General features: G+C 32.9%; 1 protein-coding gene across 1 annotated transcript in view; it reads left to right on the forward strand.

The window, feature by feature from the left end:
• LOC110028516 (14-3-3-like protein) overlaps window positions 1–14,592 on the forward strand; it is a 39,245-nt gene extending 24,653 nt beyond the window's left edge. Inside the window, exons 5-6 of the mRNA XM_020730405.1 lie at window positions 14,131–14,247; window positions 14,331–14,592. Coding sequence (XP_020586064.1) covers window positions 14,131–14,247; window positions 14,331–14,378 — 165 coding nt within the window. The 3' untranslated portion in view covers window positions 14,379–14,592. The remainder of the gene's footprint in view (window positions 1–14,130; window positions 14,248–14,330) is intronic.
• Window positions 14,593–16,022: the final 1,430 nt, after the last annotated feature.

The raw sequence follows: 16,022 nt of genomic DNA on the forward strand, positions 1-16,022 counted from the left end.
CCAAAGATGCTAGACATCAAAGGAAAATAGGAATTGGCTAGAATTACTAGAAGGGTGAGTCTCAATTCTAGTTTTCTAAGACGGTCAATAGGAACTCCTAGAACTAGATCCTAGGCTCCTAAGGAGGAGAAGAGAAGACCTCACAAAAATGAGGTCAACAGTAATGAGTTACAAGAGCTGAAGTGCCAACTGAAGGAGTTACTAGATAAGGGATTCATCAGACTCAACACCTCACCTTAGGGAGCTCTAGTATTTTTTGTGAAGAAGAAGGATCAAGCTTCAGGATATGCATTGACTATCGAGTTGAATAAGTTCACTGTTAAAAATACATATTCACTGCCAAGGATTGACAATTTATTTGATCAGTTGGGAGGGTTTCTGTATTTTTAAAGATTGATCATAGGTCAGATTATCACCAACTGAGGATTTGAGAAGAAGACAGCGTAGATCACTTTTAAAACTAGATATGGGTACTATGAATTCATGGTGACGTCATTTGGACTGACAAATGCTCCAACAGTTTTCATGGACTTGATGAACAGGATTTTCAAGCAGTTCTTAGATACTTTCGAGATGGTTTTTATAGATGATATTTTGGTGTATTCAAGGGATGAAATCAGTCATGCGGATCATTTATATGTTGTGCTATAGGTTTTGAAGGAGAATATACTTTATGCTAATTTTTTTAAATATGATTTTTGACTTAAAAGTTTGGCTTTTCTTGGGCACAAATCAGTGGAGACTATATCTATGGATCCGAATAAGGTTAAAGCAACTGTAGATTGACCATGATCTTCTATTATCATTGAGATTAGGAGTTTTCTAGTTTTGGCTGGTCACAGGAGGTTATTTGAGGGATTTTCACAGATTGTTATGCTGTTGTCAAGGTTGGCTCAAAAGATAGTGAAGTTTAATTGGTCTGATTGTTTTGAGGAGGCTTTTCAAAAGCTGAAGACTTACTTAATATCTGCTTTAGTATCAGTCATTCCTTTGGGTTCTGATGGGTTTCGAATTTTCAGTGATGCATCTTTGAGGTGTTTGGGTTGTGTGCTTATGCAACATGGTAGGGTCATTGCATATGCATCACGACAATTGAAGAATCTCGAAAATAACTATCCCACTCATGACTTGGAGTTTGCTGCAGTTGCATTTGCACTCATGATATCGAGATATTATTTGTACGGAGTTAGATGCGAAGTTTTACTGACCACCAGGGATAAAAGTATATTTTTTACTCAGAGTAAACCAAATTTGAGGCAGAGAAGATGGTTAGAATTTATTAAAGATTATGATTCGGTTATTTAGTATCATCCTGAGAAGGCGAATGTGGTTGCAGATGCGCTGAGTAGGAAGACTTAAAACAATTTGGACTATTTATTTACTCATAGAAGCAGTTAATTAAAGATCTGGAGAAGTTGAAGCTATTTATAGTTAATTATGGTGATGATAATATGACTCAATTATATTAGTTGACGGTGCAACAAACCTTGAAGATCAGAATAGGAGATTCCTTTGTCAGAGATAACAATATTCAGAAAGTTGTAGAGCAGGTTTAAGGCAGACAATTTAGAGAGGTATTAGATCAAGATGATTTATTGAGATATAAAGACAGAGCTCATGTTCCTGATATTGCTGAACTGAGAAAGGTAATTCTAGAGGAAGCACATTTTTCTGGCTATATTATTCACCCAGGGAGCAATAAAATGTATCAGGATCTCAAAGAAGCATTTTGGTGGCCAGGATTAAAGAAGAATATGACAAAATTTGTGGCTAAGTGTACTTTATGACAATAAGTGATGGCAGAGCATCAACGTCCTAGAGGATAGTTACAACCTTTACCGATTCCATAATGGAAATGAGAGGAGTTTGCGATGGATTTTGTTATTGGATTGCCAAGATCACGTCAAGGTCGTGATGTTATATGGGTAATTGTTGATAGACTAAGTTTGCCCATTTCTTGCTTATTAGACAGACAGATCCAGTTTAAAAGCTAACCAAATTACATGTCAATCCAATTGCGAGATAGCATAGAGTGCTGAAGTCTATTGTCTTCTACCGAGATGGAGGTTTACTTCCAGACTGTGGAAGAGGGTTGAGGAAGCTTTGGGCACACGACTGACTTTTAGTACAGTATTTCACCCTCAGACAAATGGTCAATTAGAGAGGACTATTCAAACTTTGGAAGATCTACTAAGGTTATGTGTCATTGACTTTGGTGGAGGTTGGGAATCCAATATACCTTTAGTAGAATTTGCTTATAATAACAATTAACAGACTAGCATTGGGTTGGCTCCATATGAAGCCTTGTGTGGAAAGAAGTGCATGACACCTCTATGATCTGCTGAAACAAGTGAAAGAAAGATCATCAGAGCTGAATTGGTTGATGTTGCTACTGAGAAGATCAAACTAATTAAAGAGACTGATAACAGTGCAGGATAGACAGAGAAAATATTGTGATGCGAACCACATACCCGTTGAGTTTGAAGTTGGAGAGTTTATTTTGTGAAGGTCAGTACATTGAAAAGTGTGCAACGATTTGGGAAGAAAGGAAAATTGAGTCTCAGATATGTCGATCCATTTGAAGTTGCAGAGAGGTTTGGGAAAGTGGCTTACAGGTTGGCTTTACTAGCTCATATGCAGGGAGTGCATAGTGTTTTTCACATTTCTTCACTCATAAAGTATATTGCAGATGAAGCTAACAGATTGATAGCATACTCAGTTGATATTCAGTCTAATTTGACTTGTATTGAGGAGTCAAAAAGGATTCTAAATTATAACGTGAAGAAGCTGCGGAGCAGAGAGGTCCTTCTCGTGAAGATTTTATGGAAGCACGAGTTGGAGAATAATGCGACTTGGGATGAAATCTGTGAAATGCAAGAAAGATATTTTCAGTTTTTTGTATGACAACTCTTTTCAAATTTCATGGATGAAATTTTTATAATTGGAGATTGTAATAACAAAAATAAATAAATAAATAAATAAATATTGAATAATTATGGTAACAACAAATTGAATCGGCCCGTGGGCTAACCGTCGTTGCGGTTATGCTTAATGGTCAAGAGGGGGTTTCAATCAAGAGTCTCAAAAATGCTTGAGAGGGAGAACAAAGAAAGTGAGAGAAGAATTACAATAGTGAGGAGAGGAAGGAAGAAAGAAAAGGAAAGAGGCGGAGAGTGTCCCTTACCTATTTCAACGTTGAGCCTAATCAAAGGGGGAAGAATTTCAAACGCGTGGAAGGATAGTCGAGCCTTGCTCGGGGCAAATCTATTCTTTGAGCTCTTACGCCCTATTGAAGAGGAAGAAGGAAGGGTGGCAATCGGCTTCGTACGCTGATTAACTTACGAAACCGTGGAGGAAGAAGAGGAAAGAGACCACCTATGGCTCTGTCGAGAAGAGGAGAGCTCGTCGAGTCAAGACGCGTCATGGAGGAAGGTGTCGAAGCCTCGTGCGCTTTGTTGGGGTGAGACGGGACGAAGGAAGATGGGGGAGGAAGAGTGCATGTCCATGTGTGTGGTTAGGGCAGGGACGAGTGCAGGTAACGTAAAATTTTATATTTTAATAAGCAATTAACATATTGTTATATAAACACACATGCGTGTTAAAATATGTGTGTATTTAATAATAATATTAATGGAAAGTTTATTGAAATCAAGACTCTAATAAATAATGATTTTGGATTCTAAGGAAAGGTCAGAGGAGCGTGCTGGTGAGAGAGGAGATTGATTCGAGAAACTTTTTAGTAAATGTTAAGCCTTGTATTACTATTTGAATTAATGATATAATTTGTGAAAGTAATTAATGTTATTAAATTTTCTTTTTGAATCAGAAGTGTGAAAGAAGCCGATAAATTATCTGGATTTGAGGAAAGCAAAGAATCTTAAGGTTAAAAGATGCTAGTGTTTTAATTGTAAAATTTTTTAAATATTTAAATAAGTAACTGCATTTAAGACTTTTCTTTAGGATGTGATTTATATAATTATATGTACTTTTATTTGATTTAGGTGTTAGTAAAAAAAGTGAATTGAGGAGATAATATTTCAAAGGTGTTTTGAAAAGAAATGCGAGTAATTATTTTTCTATATGTATTAATTAATGTTTATTTAATAAAGATTTTATGTAATGTTTTGAACAGTCATTTTATAATTATATGCATTATTTAATAAAGATCTTAATGTTTTGAAATTTTTTAAGAAAATGAAATGGGGGAAAATTATAATGAATGTTCAATGTTTTAAGAATTAGTTAATTTAAAGAAAATGAAATGTAAAAGTTTAAGTCATGCGGTTTTACCCCAGATAGTACTGACAGAAGATGCAATGTACTTGTGCATGTTAAAAGAAATGTTAAGTGTATAAATTTTAGTGCAAATTGAAGGTACCTTTAGGTACATTTTTTAGGGCATTTATGGGTACATTCGGGTACATTTTTCAAGATATCTTTTGATATGACGGTAATCTTGTTTCGACTATTAAAGAGGTTGAAATAGTAAAGTGAAACTAGAAAGGATAAAATTAAAATGAAAGTTCAATATTTTATAAAATAAGGAGTTGCATTTTCTTTTGATTATTCATGTATGACATAAGCATCATAATTAATGCATATTAGATTATAATTACTCATTAAGTTAAACATATAATTCGAATTAATGTTTTTTTTAGGAAAAGAAAGATTTAGGTTAATATGTCCGGTAGGAGAGACTTGATTTACAGGAGGAATTTTGCAGCTGATAGATATTAGTTATCTTGTGTTTGTGGTTTATTTTTACTTTTTAATCCAAATATTGATATATTGTTCAATATTGCTTTGAGCTGTGATTTTTAGATTATGTTGTTTCTGGATGTTTAATTTTATTGTGCTTTGTGGATTAATGGTTCTTTCATAGTTGAAAATTTTTGAAAAAATTCTGTGAAAAGTAAAATGAATTGTTAATATCATCCAATCACAGTTCTCGTCTTAGTTAATTTTAAGCAGCGGACCGAGTCGTGACAGGTAGCCTCTGCTTTCTTCTTCCTCCACGATTTCAGAGGTTAACAATCGCACAAAGCAGATTACCCCCCTTCATCCTCGTTGGTTGCGCGTAAGAGCTCAAAGAAGAGATTCTTCCTTAGCGAGGCTCGGCTGTCCTTACATGCATTCAAATTTCTTTCTCCTTTGACTAGGCTCTCGAAATGGGTAAGGGCCTCTCCACTATTCTCTTTTTTCTTCCTTCCTCTCCACTATGGTTATTCTTCTTCTCTCTCTTTCTTTGTTCTCCCTCCTGAGCGTTTTTGGGGCTTCCGATTGAAATCCCCTCTCGACTCTTAAGCATAAACGAACGTCGGTTAGCCCACATGCCGATTCGATTTATTATTATCACAATTATTTAATATTTATTTATTTATATATTTGATTTCTGTTCTTACACTTCTTGTAGCTCTGTTGAGAAGAGCAGTAGAGCTTGTCGGGTCGAGACACGTCGTGGAGGAAGGAGTTGAAGCCTTGCGTGCTCTATTGGGGTGAGAAGGGATGAAGGAAGAAGTGGGAGAAAGAGCTCGTGTGTTCTTCAGTGTGGTTAGGGCAGGGCCGAGCGCAAGGTAAAAGTTTTATATTTTAATACCGTGTGTTAAAATGTGTGTGTTTAATGATAATATTAATGAAAAGTTATTTTGAAATCACGACTCTAACAAATAGTGATTTTAAATTTGAAGGAGTGGTTAAAAGAGCGTGCCAGTGAGAGAGGAGATTGATTCGAGAAACTTATAAGGTAAATGTTAGGCCTTGTATTACTATTTCAATTAATGATATAATTATTTAAAGTATTTAATGTTATTAAATTTTATTTTGAATTGAAAGTGTGAAAGAAGTTGATAAATTATTAGGATTTGAGGAAAGCAAAGAATCTTAAGGTTATAAGAGGTTAGTATTTTAATCGTAAATTTTTTTAAATAAGTTAACTGCATTTAAGACTTTCTTTCAGGATGTGATTTCTATAATTATATGTACTTTTAATTGATTTAGGTGTTAGTCAAAAAAGAAGTGAAGTGAGGGGATAGTATTTCAGAGATCTTTTGAAAGCGAATGTGAGTAATTATATTCTTATATGTATTAAAGTAATGTTTATTTAATAAAGATTTTTTTAAATAGTCATTTTATAATTATATGCATTTTATGAGTGTGAAAAATCTAAGAAAATGAAATAAGGAAAAAGAAAAATGAATATTCAATGTTTTTAAAATGAGATAATTTAAAAGAAATAAAATGTAAAAGTTTAAATCATACAGGATTAACCTCATATGGTAATGGCAAGGGATGCAATGAACGGGTGCATGTATACCTTTGGGTGTGAATATAATGTATCTTCGAGTGCAATTTTTTTTAGAGTTCCTACGGGTATATTTTGTGAGTACCTTCCGATACATTTTTAAGGATACATTTCCATGTGATGATAATCCTGTTATGACTATTAAAGATGTTAAAATGGTAAATACTTAAAATGAAACGATAAGAGATAAAATTAAAATAAAAAGTTTAATGATTTATAAAAGTAATGAACTGTATTTTCTTTTGGACATACATAGCATAAAAATCATAATTTACTGCATATTAGATTATAATTACTTAATAAGTCAAACGTACAATTACAAAAACGACAACATTCTTGATCCCACTATGTTTGTCGGCTACATGAATCATTTTTCTCCATTACATCCTATTTAGTGGCATATTTTCATTTAGTTCTAATAAATTAAGATCCTTTTTTATACAATAAGCCCAAGTCTTCCTAGGTCTACCCCTGTCTTTCTTAACATAAGTCGAATCTAAAACATCTACTCTTCTAATCGTATTATCACACAGTTGATTAATTTGAACAAACCATCTAAGACGACTCTTTAATTTTGTTCGTCACTGGAGCTACACCAACCCTATCACGGATATATTCATTTTGCATTTTGTCTCTAAGTGTAAAGCCACTCATCCACCTAATCATTCTCATCTCGACAACACTTAGTTTAGTATTATGCTTTTCTTTTAAAGGCCAACATTCAGCTTCATAGAGCATTGCAGGTCTCACCCATCTTATAAAATTTTCCTTTCAGTCTTAGCGGTACTTTTCTATCACACAAAAGGCCCGAAGTATTACTCCACTTCAACCAACTTGAATTCTACTATTAACATCCTCATCTATATCACGATCGCTTTGAACAACAGACCCGAGATATCTAAATTGTTCACATCTTTTCATAATTTGATAACCTAAAGTTGCACTTCTGTCACTGGAGCTACTACTATTAAAATTACATTCCATGTATTCAGTTTTAGTTCTACTCAAATGAAGGCTTTTAGACTCCAATGTAAACCTCCATAATTTAAGTTTTTTCTGGGCATTTTCTCTCGTCCTATCCAGGAGAAGGATATCATCAACAAGAAGAATACACCAAGGTACATCCTCCTGTAAACGTCCAGTAAGACCATCCATAACTAAAGCAAAAAGATATAGGCTTAATGCCAATCTCTGATGTAATCCAACAAAATTAGGAAAATATTTGGTCAATCCTCCGTCAGTTCGAACTCAATTAACAACTCTCAATTAACAACTCTAGTATACATTATACATATCTTTAATGACTTGAATATAATTCATATCAACACCTTTCTTCCCAAGGACTCTCCAAAGGATATCTCTTGAAACATTATTGTAAGCTATTTCTAAATCGATAAAAATCAAATGTAGATCCTCCTTATTACCTTTGAACTTCTCCATCAAAACTTCTCCATCAAACCTCCCAATAAATGCATAGCTTCCATAGTAGACCTGCCCGGCATAAATCCAAATTGATTATGAGAAATTTTTGCGATGCGTCTTAACCTATGTTCAATTACCCTCTCCCATAATTTTAAAGTATGACACATCAACTTAATTCCCTATAATTTGCACACTCTTATGCATCCCCTTTATTCTTTCATCTACTTCTCAGACATCTTTTTAGTTTTAAAAATAATATTAAAGAGTTTAGTAAGCCAAGAAACTCTCAAATCTTCTAAATATTTCCACACTTCAATTGAGGTATCATCAGGTCCAACAGACTTTCGACCCTGATTTTCTTTAAAGCCATCCTCAACTTCTTTTTTACCAAAACGACGGTAAAAATGAAATGTTTTATTATTATTAACGATGTTAAAATCACTAAGGTCAGTCGTATTTTCAGAAATTTCATTAAAAAGTTTATCAAAATAACTCACCCACATATGTTGAATATTTTTTTCTAAAAAAAGTACTTTTGATTCTCATCTTTAATACACTTGTTTGAGCTAAATCTTTATTTTTCTTTTCTCTTTGTTTAACTAGTTTATACATATATTTTTTTCCCTTTTTGTATCTAATCTATTATAAAGATCACTTAAAACAGAATTTTTAGCATAAATGATTGTTTTTTTAGGCTCCTTGCGGGCCGTTTGATATTTTTCCCAGTTCTCTAAGCTTTTACATTTAAATTAATTTTTATAACATAACTTCTTATATTTTGTTTTTTCTTGCACATTATTCTACAGCCAACTATTTTATTTATAAAAACTTTTTCTTTTGATTATCCAAGGATATCTTTTACTACTTCTACTTGTTTAATAGTGTTTATTACTTTATCCCACATAATATTTGCTTCTTCATGAACATCTCACATTTTGAAATCTTGAATTTTACTTATTAAAGTAATTTTATTTGTGTTTTTTTGGTTCTCCCATCGAATTCTACGATGTTGAGTCCTAGTGTTTTTTATTTTACAACACTTCATCTTAAAATCTAGAACTAATAATCAATGTTGGGTACTTAAATCCTCACTTAAAATGACCTTACGATCTTTACAATCTCGACGATCTCTTCTTCTCATAAGAAAATAATCAATTTGTGTTTTATTAGATCTATTCTTATAAGTAAAAAGATGCTCATCTCTTTTCTTGAAAAAAATATTAGTAATAATAAAATCATACGCTAAAGAAAAATTTAAAATGAATCTACATTCTTTATTAGTCACTCCAAAACCGTAGCCACCATGGATATTTCTGAAATCTTCTACCACTTTATCGACATGTCCATTTAAATCACCTCCAATAAAAATTCTCTCTTCAAGAGGTATCATTTGTATTAAGTCTTCTAAGTCATTCCAGAATTTATCTTTGGACCCTATATCTAAATCTACTTGAGGAACATAAGCACTTATAATATTAAAAATCTTAGTATCAATAATAATCTTAAGGGAAATAATTCTATCTTCAACTCTATTATTTTCTACACCATTATCTTTCTAACTCTTATCTATAATTACACCTGAACAATTTCTAGTACGACTCTTTCCAGAATACCAAAATTTAAAAGCTATGTTATCAATCTCCTTAGTTTTTCTCCAACCCCCATTTAGTTTCTTGATACATAAGATATTTATCTTTCAATGAATCATAATATCAACTAATTCCATTAATTTACCATTGAGAGTACCTATATTCCAAGAACCTATCCTAATATTAGTTTCATTAGTTTCATGGACTAACTTCTTTACCCGCATTCGCCCGTTAGTAATGTGGGAACCCTTGCTTATTTGATACTAAAACCGACGCTGATGTAGCGGCCCTTGCACACTTATCATTGTATTTAGGTCATACAGAGCGTCGCTTTCAGGGATGCCATAGCACTCACACAATGATCAAAAGGATTCATGTCATAATTTTTTAAACAAATTTTACACTGACTGTCAACTACCTAATACAACCCTCCACTTTTCACACCCGGGCTTGAGACTGACAATGACAGTGTTTTCTTAGAAGGGGTGCAATGGGGACTTCCCAGTAGGTCAATGATCCTAGTACTCTAGTACTACTATCGCCTAAGCAAGGTCAACTTACCATTGAAATTAATATTTTTTTTAGGAAAAGAAAAATTTTAGGTTGATATATATGATATGAGAGACGATGTATATTTATGAAAAGAGGATTGCAGCTGATAGGTATTAGTTATGATGTGTTTGTGGTCACTTTTTATTATTATTTTTTTCTGATATTGATATACTGTTCAGTACTGGCTTGGAATGTGGTTTTCAAATTATGTTGTTGTTTCTGAATTTCTAATTTAATTATACTTTGTGGATTAATGACTCTTTTTTATATTGGAAGTTTTTGAAAAATTTTTGTGGAAAGTAAAATGAAATGTTAATACCGTCTGACCGCAGTTACCGCCTTAGTTAATTCCAAGCACCAAACCGGTCGTGACAACCAATATGTTTGAGAAAATTTTAGCATTCTTTTATTATAATTAATAAATTGATACTTAGATTAGATAGGCAGATATAAGATTGGATGGTTAAAATAAAGCACTTTGAAAATTTTGTTTGATAAGTGGATCTCATGATGGTTTATAGGTAGTTTTTTTAAAATTACAGCTAGGTCAATAATGTTGTTTGAACTCAATTATTAGGTTGTAAAAAATCTATTAATATCTAAGTTGAGCATGACAAGATGAGAATATTAAGGGTAGGGGTGTCAATTCAAGTTTGACTTGATTTGTACCAGCTTGAACTTTTCTTATTAAACGAGTTAAAAAGTTTGACATGAACCCAACTCAATTTCAACTTGTTTGACCCAAATCGGGCCCAAGCAAGTTGTTTAATAAAAGGATTGACAGGCATTCTACGTTGGCACATGCATTTTTTGCATCGAGTTTAGAGTAAGTTGGTGTCAAATTTGGGTTTTTGGGCGGAGTTCGGGTTTAATTTGACATTTTGGGCCAACTTGAACCCGACTCAAAAATTAAATGGGACAAGGTTATAAACTTAAATGCAACCCCCAAGTTATTTGAGTTAACTTGAACTCGGAGTTTTTAGATGAAGTTTGTGTTTGGCTGGTCATGTTCGGTCAATTAGTAAAGATAAATCAAAGAATGATTGTATTAGAAGAAATTGTTGAAGTAACATCTATTAAATCCAAGGTGATTAAAATTAGAGTTGGGTGATTTGGACATGTACAATGAACAGTAGAATATGTGACAATTAAGTTAGTGTTAGATTATTAGGAAAATTATATAGACCCAAGGTTATATGGATGCATAATGTTCAGAATGATTTGAGAATAATAGATTTAACATTTCATATAGCACTCAAGAAAAATAAATGTAAAATACTCCAATAGCTAGGTTCAGGCTAATAATGGTAATGATTTTGATAAGTAGATAGAGTTTAAGTTAGGAATCCATAGGAATATAATCAGGTAGTTCATTTTAGAAATGTTTTGAAATGTAGAAACTTAATTGGCATAGTTTGATTAGCTTCCTTTTTGCTCTACATGAACAGTTTTGTTTTTATTATTCATGCTTAGTTATATAGTAGCCCTTCCTTTATTATTTGGTAATACTAGGGCATGCAGAAGAGTAATGCACGATGATTCAACCTTATTGTTGTGAGAAGGCAAAGATATATCAGAATGCCACTCTTGTGTGATATGTATAACTTAGGCCATGTAAGCTAGTATTCCTCCCTTAACACATAGGACAGCAATTGGTAAAGACAGGATTAGAATAATAGTAATAATAAGTATGCTTGTTATATGAAACTAAATGCAAATGAGAACAATCCAAAGATGTTAGGAATGTTATAAGTTACTGTATATTAGAAAGTTTAATAATAATAATAAACCTGGGATAATAGTTGATTGAGCATTAAAAGGTGAGATCGTTAGGGTGAAGATGATTAATAATAGGATGATTGCTATTAAGATAATTATTGATAGAGATGTCATGAATGTGGCTAGTGCTTATACTCCTCAAGTAGATTTAGAAGGTAATTTCACAATAGCGAACACCTATTTTTAGAAATGGGAACAAAAAGTAAGCCACCAAATCACAAATGTTTTTTTTTTTCTTTGACTTTGATGAAAAGAAAATCCTTTAGAAAATCCTTTATGCAAAGATTGAATAAAATAATAGAGAAAATGTCAATTTATGCTAGGGAACATCAAAGCAAAATTTGCATGTTCTTTCCCCCACAAACCCGTCCTTAATTACACTCCCTTGCATGAGAAATTCAGCCAAATTCTCCCTCTCATCTCTCTCTCTCTCTCCTCTTCTATTGGTGACGCCCTATGAAGAAATAGGAATGTGAATGTTGAATCCCAAGGCTTATATCAAGGATGGAATCCACAAATGGTGCATTTTAAAAATCAACATTACATGATCAGCCACCCTTATATTTATTTAATATTTTTATTCCATAATAGTGAAAAAGAGGCTTGGAAAGAAAGTACTATCATCTAGGAAAATTGCTTGAAAAAAATAATGTAAAATGCTAGCATTTTGCTAATAGCTAAAGCTAGGTGATTCTCCTCGATTGGAACTTTTAAGACTTGCTAAAAAATATTATTTGTGTTTTATTTTTAGTTACAAGTAAAGAATGCATTCCTCTCTCTTTAGTTGTAATTATTCCACTATATCCAACATCCCCTCGTAGAATGCCTCCATTCAACCACATGGTTGGTTGATTTTGCCCTCATTCAAAATTTAGATTAATGACACTTATTTTAAGTATTCCATGGCCATGTCTAGCAATTTAACTATAGCATTATTCTGTTGTCCCCTTTCATTGAATAAATGTGCTGATGGTTAATATCTCCTAATGTCTTCCTCTCCGGGCGCCTCCCCGCCCCTCATCACTTTGGCTAGATTCATCATATTTTTTGTAGGAATAGTTTGGTGGCTTCATTCTCCTTCTATAATAGTTGTTTTTTATTTTAGTTTAGACTCTTCAGCTTCCTTTATCTTTGGTTAGAATTTTTTTTTTCAAATCTTCTCTCCAAGAATTTTGGGGCACACCGGATTCTTGTGTTGCTTTCTTCTCATAGTTCTTGAAGTTATTTCTACTCCATGAATTCATTCCCCTCATAATTAGTCTTGGATTACCAGCATGCCTTCATTTAGCCATAGGTTTGTTGATGTTTCCTTCATTCACACTCTGAATGAATGACACTACTCTGAATGAATGACACTCCATGGTATTCTTAGGTATTTGATAATCATGGCTAGCAAATTAACCATGGTTTCATTTCATTCTCTACCTGCATAGAATATAGATGTGATGAGGTTTATTTTCTCCTCTCCCTCACACTTATCCACCATCACCTTCCATCCCCTCATCATATTTCAGGGATCCAAGTTTTGGGAAGTAAAAAATTGACTAATATCTAAATTAAATGGGGTAAAAATGTGAATATTTAAATGGATGGATGACAAGTTATGAAGGATAAAGCGATAAAAAATTATATTAGATGAACAAATGGAGTACTACCTATTGAAGATAGTTTAAAATATTTTTAGGTAAAATTCATTTCAACGTCTTGGGCTCAACATGAACAATTGAAAGATGTGAATTCATAAAACCGGCCTCAAGTAATAATGTAACGCTAATGATGATCAGTTTTATTTTTCCTTGCTCTTGGGTTGCTATTATTATCTACTATCATTCTTTCTTTACTCTTGTACTAGTAACCACCTTCATTCCTTCTCTTTGGATTTTCCTTTGGTGTTGTTCTAGGTCTCTTTTTGAATCACTGGATCACCTTTAGTGTTACTAACAAGGTCAAACCAAGCATATATTGGTCGAATTTTGATATAACTGTGGTAAAAGATAGGTCTAAGGGGGGTATTTGATCAACATCATTAGTTCGGTGTTGCATTTCATTTCCCTTTATTTTAATTTTTTAGTGTTTGGTTTGACAATAAAAATGCAAAATTAAATTTTTAAGGAATTTGAAATATCTCAAAGCCTATGTTTTTCCTACATTTGAAAATTGTCCTAATCAGGCAATTTGACAGTCCCGTGCTAGACACGATCAACATTTTTCGTTGTTACCATTTGCCATCACTTGCCTTCCTTTGCTTGCTTGTGGTCACCCTTCACCTGTCATTGGCACCACTTGTCACTGTCTGCACTCCACCAAAAGCTCTTTTGTAATATCAGCAAGTTCATGTTCGATAAGATTAGTGTTGCCTTCACCAGCCCTCTTTCCAGCATTGTCCTTATATTTGCAATGAAATTCATCCTTTACATTTCGCTCATTCAATCGGATGATCTTGCTTGCTATACATCAAATAAGCTTTTGGTTTGGTGCTCCTCCTAGGCCTTTGATGAGGCCATCTCTGAATTGGACACCCTCGGCGAAGAATCCTACAAGGATAGCACATTGATCATGCAACTTCTCCGAGACAACTTGACTCTATGGACCTCCGACATAACGGTATCCTCCCCCCCCTCTCTGAGTGCAAATTATTGTTGTTTTTGTTTTCCTTGACAAAACACTTGTATATTTCTCAAATGCAGGAGGATGCTGGGGATGAGATCAAAGAATCCTCAAAACATGAATCATGAGGAGCTGGCCTTCATTTTCATTTCAAATAGATATTATTGCTTCGAAAGACTTTGTTGTGTGAAACATCAGCCCTGTATATGGTGACTGGTTGTGAAGATGGCTGGCGTTTTTAATTGGATATATTAAGCTTATTGTGTGCATCATATTATGCTATTTAGTAGGGTCTCAGACAACTTTTCTTGTTGAAGAATATTTAGTAGATGTTAGCTTCTACTGTTGCAAGTGTTAGTCTTTGGTGTGGTACGATTTCAATTAGTGTTTCTATCGTTTACAAAATAAAATTTTAATATATTTTTTGATGTGAAGTTTTGGTGCTATTTTTGTATGTGAGATTAAAGATTAAATTGGTATGCATGTGAGTATGAACATTTAGGTGTTTGGATATGTAAATATAAAAGAACTGTGGTATAGTATGTATATTAAGCATATATAAATGTTGTGGATTTCCTAACTCTTTATGATATTAATGTAAAATGATACTACATATTCGTTCATTTGGTCAGCTTGAACTTTGAATAATAGAAACAACAACTTTCAACAAAGAAACATAATCATTATTTACATTAAAACCCACTCATAAAAGTAGTAGGCCAAACATACCCACCAATGGATAGCTAAATTGGTGACTACACCTTGATTATCAAACATTATGGTAGCCTATGTGACACCCTCACACTGAACAAATCATAGACCAAAAATCATTAACCTTCCTACAAATAATCAAGTTAAGAACCACTAGTGTCTCATTAAAAATAACTTGAATAAAAAATAGGATTGTCCTCAACTCCAACAATATTTTTTCATTAATATTGTTTTCTTTAACTAAATTTTTTATCAAACCCCCACCAAGTGAAGCATAGATGCTTAAAAAGATGTGTTCCTTCATGAACTAGCTAGATTGGGCCACAAAATCAACACCAAAGCTTTTCTTAGCCTCAAAATCAATCTCCAATGGTGGAGATAAGTTTATTAAAGGTAAGGGCCTCCAAAATTTTCTCAATATATGGTGAAGGGTAGATCAAGAAGAAGTTTATCAGCTTAAAGTATAATTGTGAAAACAAGATGGTAAAATGTTAAAAGAGTTTAATATTTTGTAGCTATTCTACTAGGAAACAGTTCAAATCTCAATAATAAGCTTTGAAGTTGCATCCATGTCTATCAAAACACAAGAAATATAAGGTAAAAAAAAAAACAAAAAAGATATTATTGACATAATGCAAATTTCAAAAAAGGTTGCTAATGGTAAAATCAGCATACAAATATTGCATTTGACAAAAAGATTTAGAGGAGGAACCCAACCCAAAGTAGACTCCTTATTTTTTTTGTAAATGGAGTCTATATAAGAATCCTTACATAAAAGCCTTTTAATATAAAATATCCAACTAGAGAATAAATATGAGCAATCATTGTTCAATTTGAAATGAATATGCATCACACAAAAAAAAAGAATAATTTACTTTATGTATTAATAACAACTATTTTGAGTTAAGATTCCATTATAGTAGTTGGGTAACTTTTAATAGTTTATTATTCATATTTTTTTTAAAATACAAAGTTATAATCACTTGTCTCATGCTTAATTGAGAAAGTTTAAGGGTTGATATTTAGCATAGATCTTTTTATGAAAATGTTATGATAACTAA

This window comes from Phalaenopsis equestris, unplaced genomic scaffold (assembly GCF_001263595.1).
Source record: "Phalaenopsis equestris unplaced genomic scaffold, ASM126359v1 Scaffold000513, whole genome shotgun sequence".
Taxonomy (NCBI): Eukaryota; Viridiplantae; Streptophyta; class Magnoliopsida; order Asparagales; family Orchidaceae; genus Phalaenopsis; species Phalaenopsis equestris.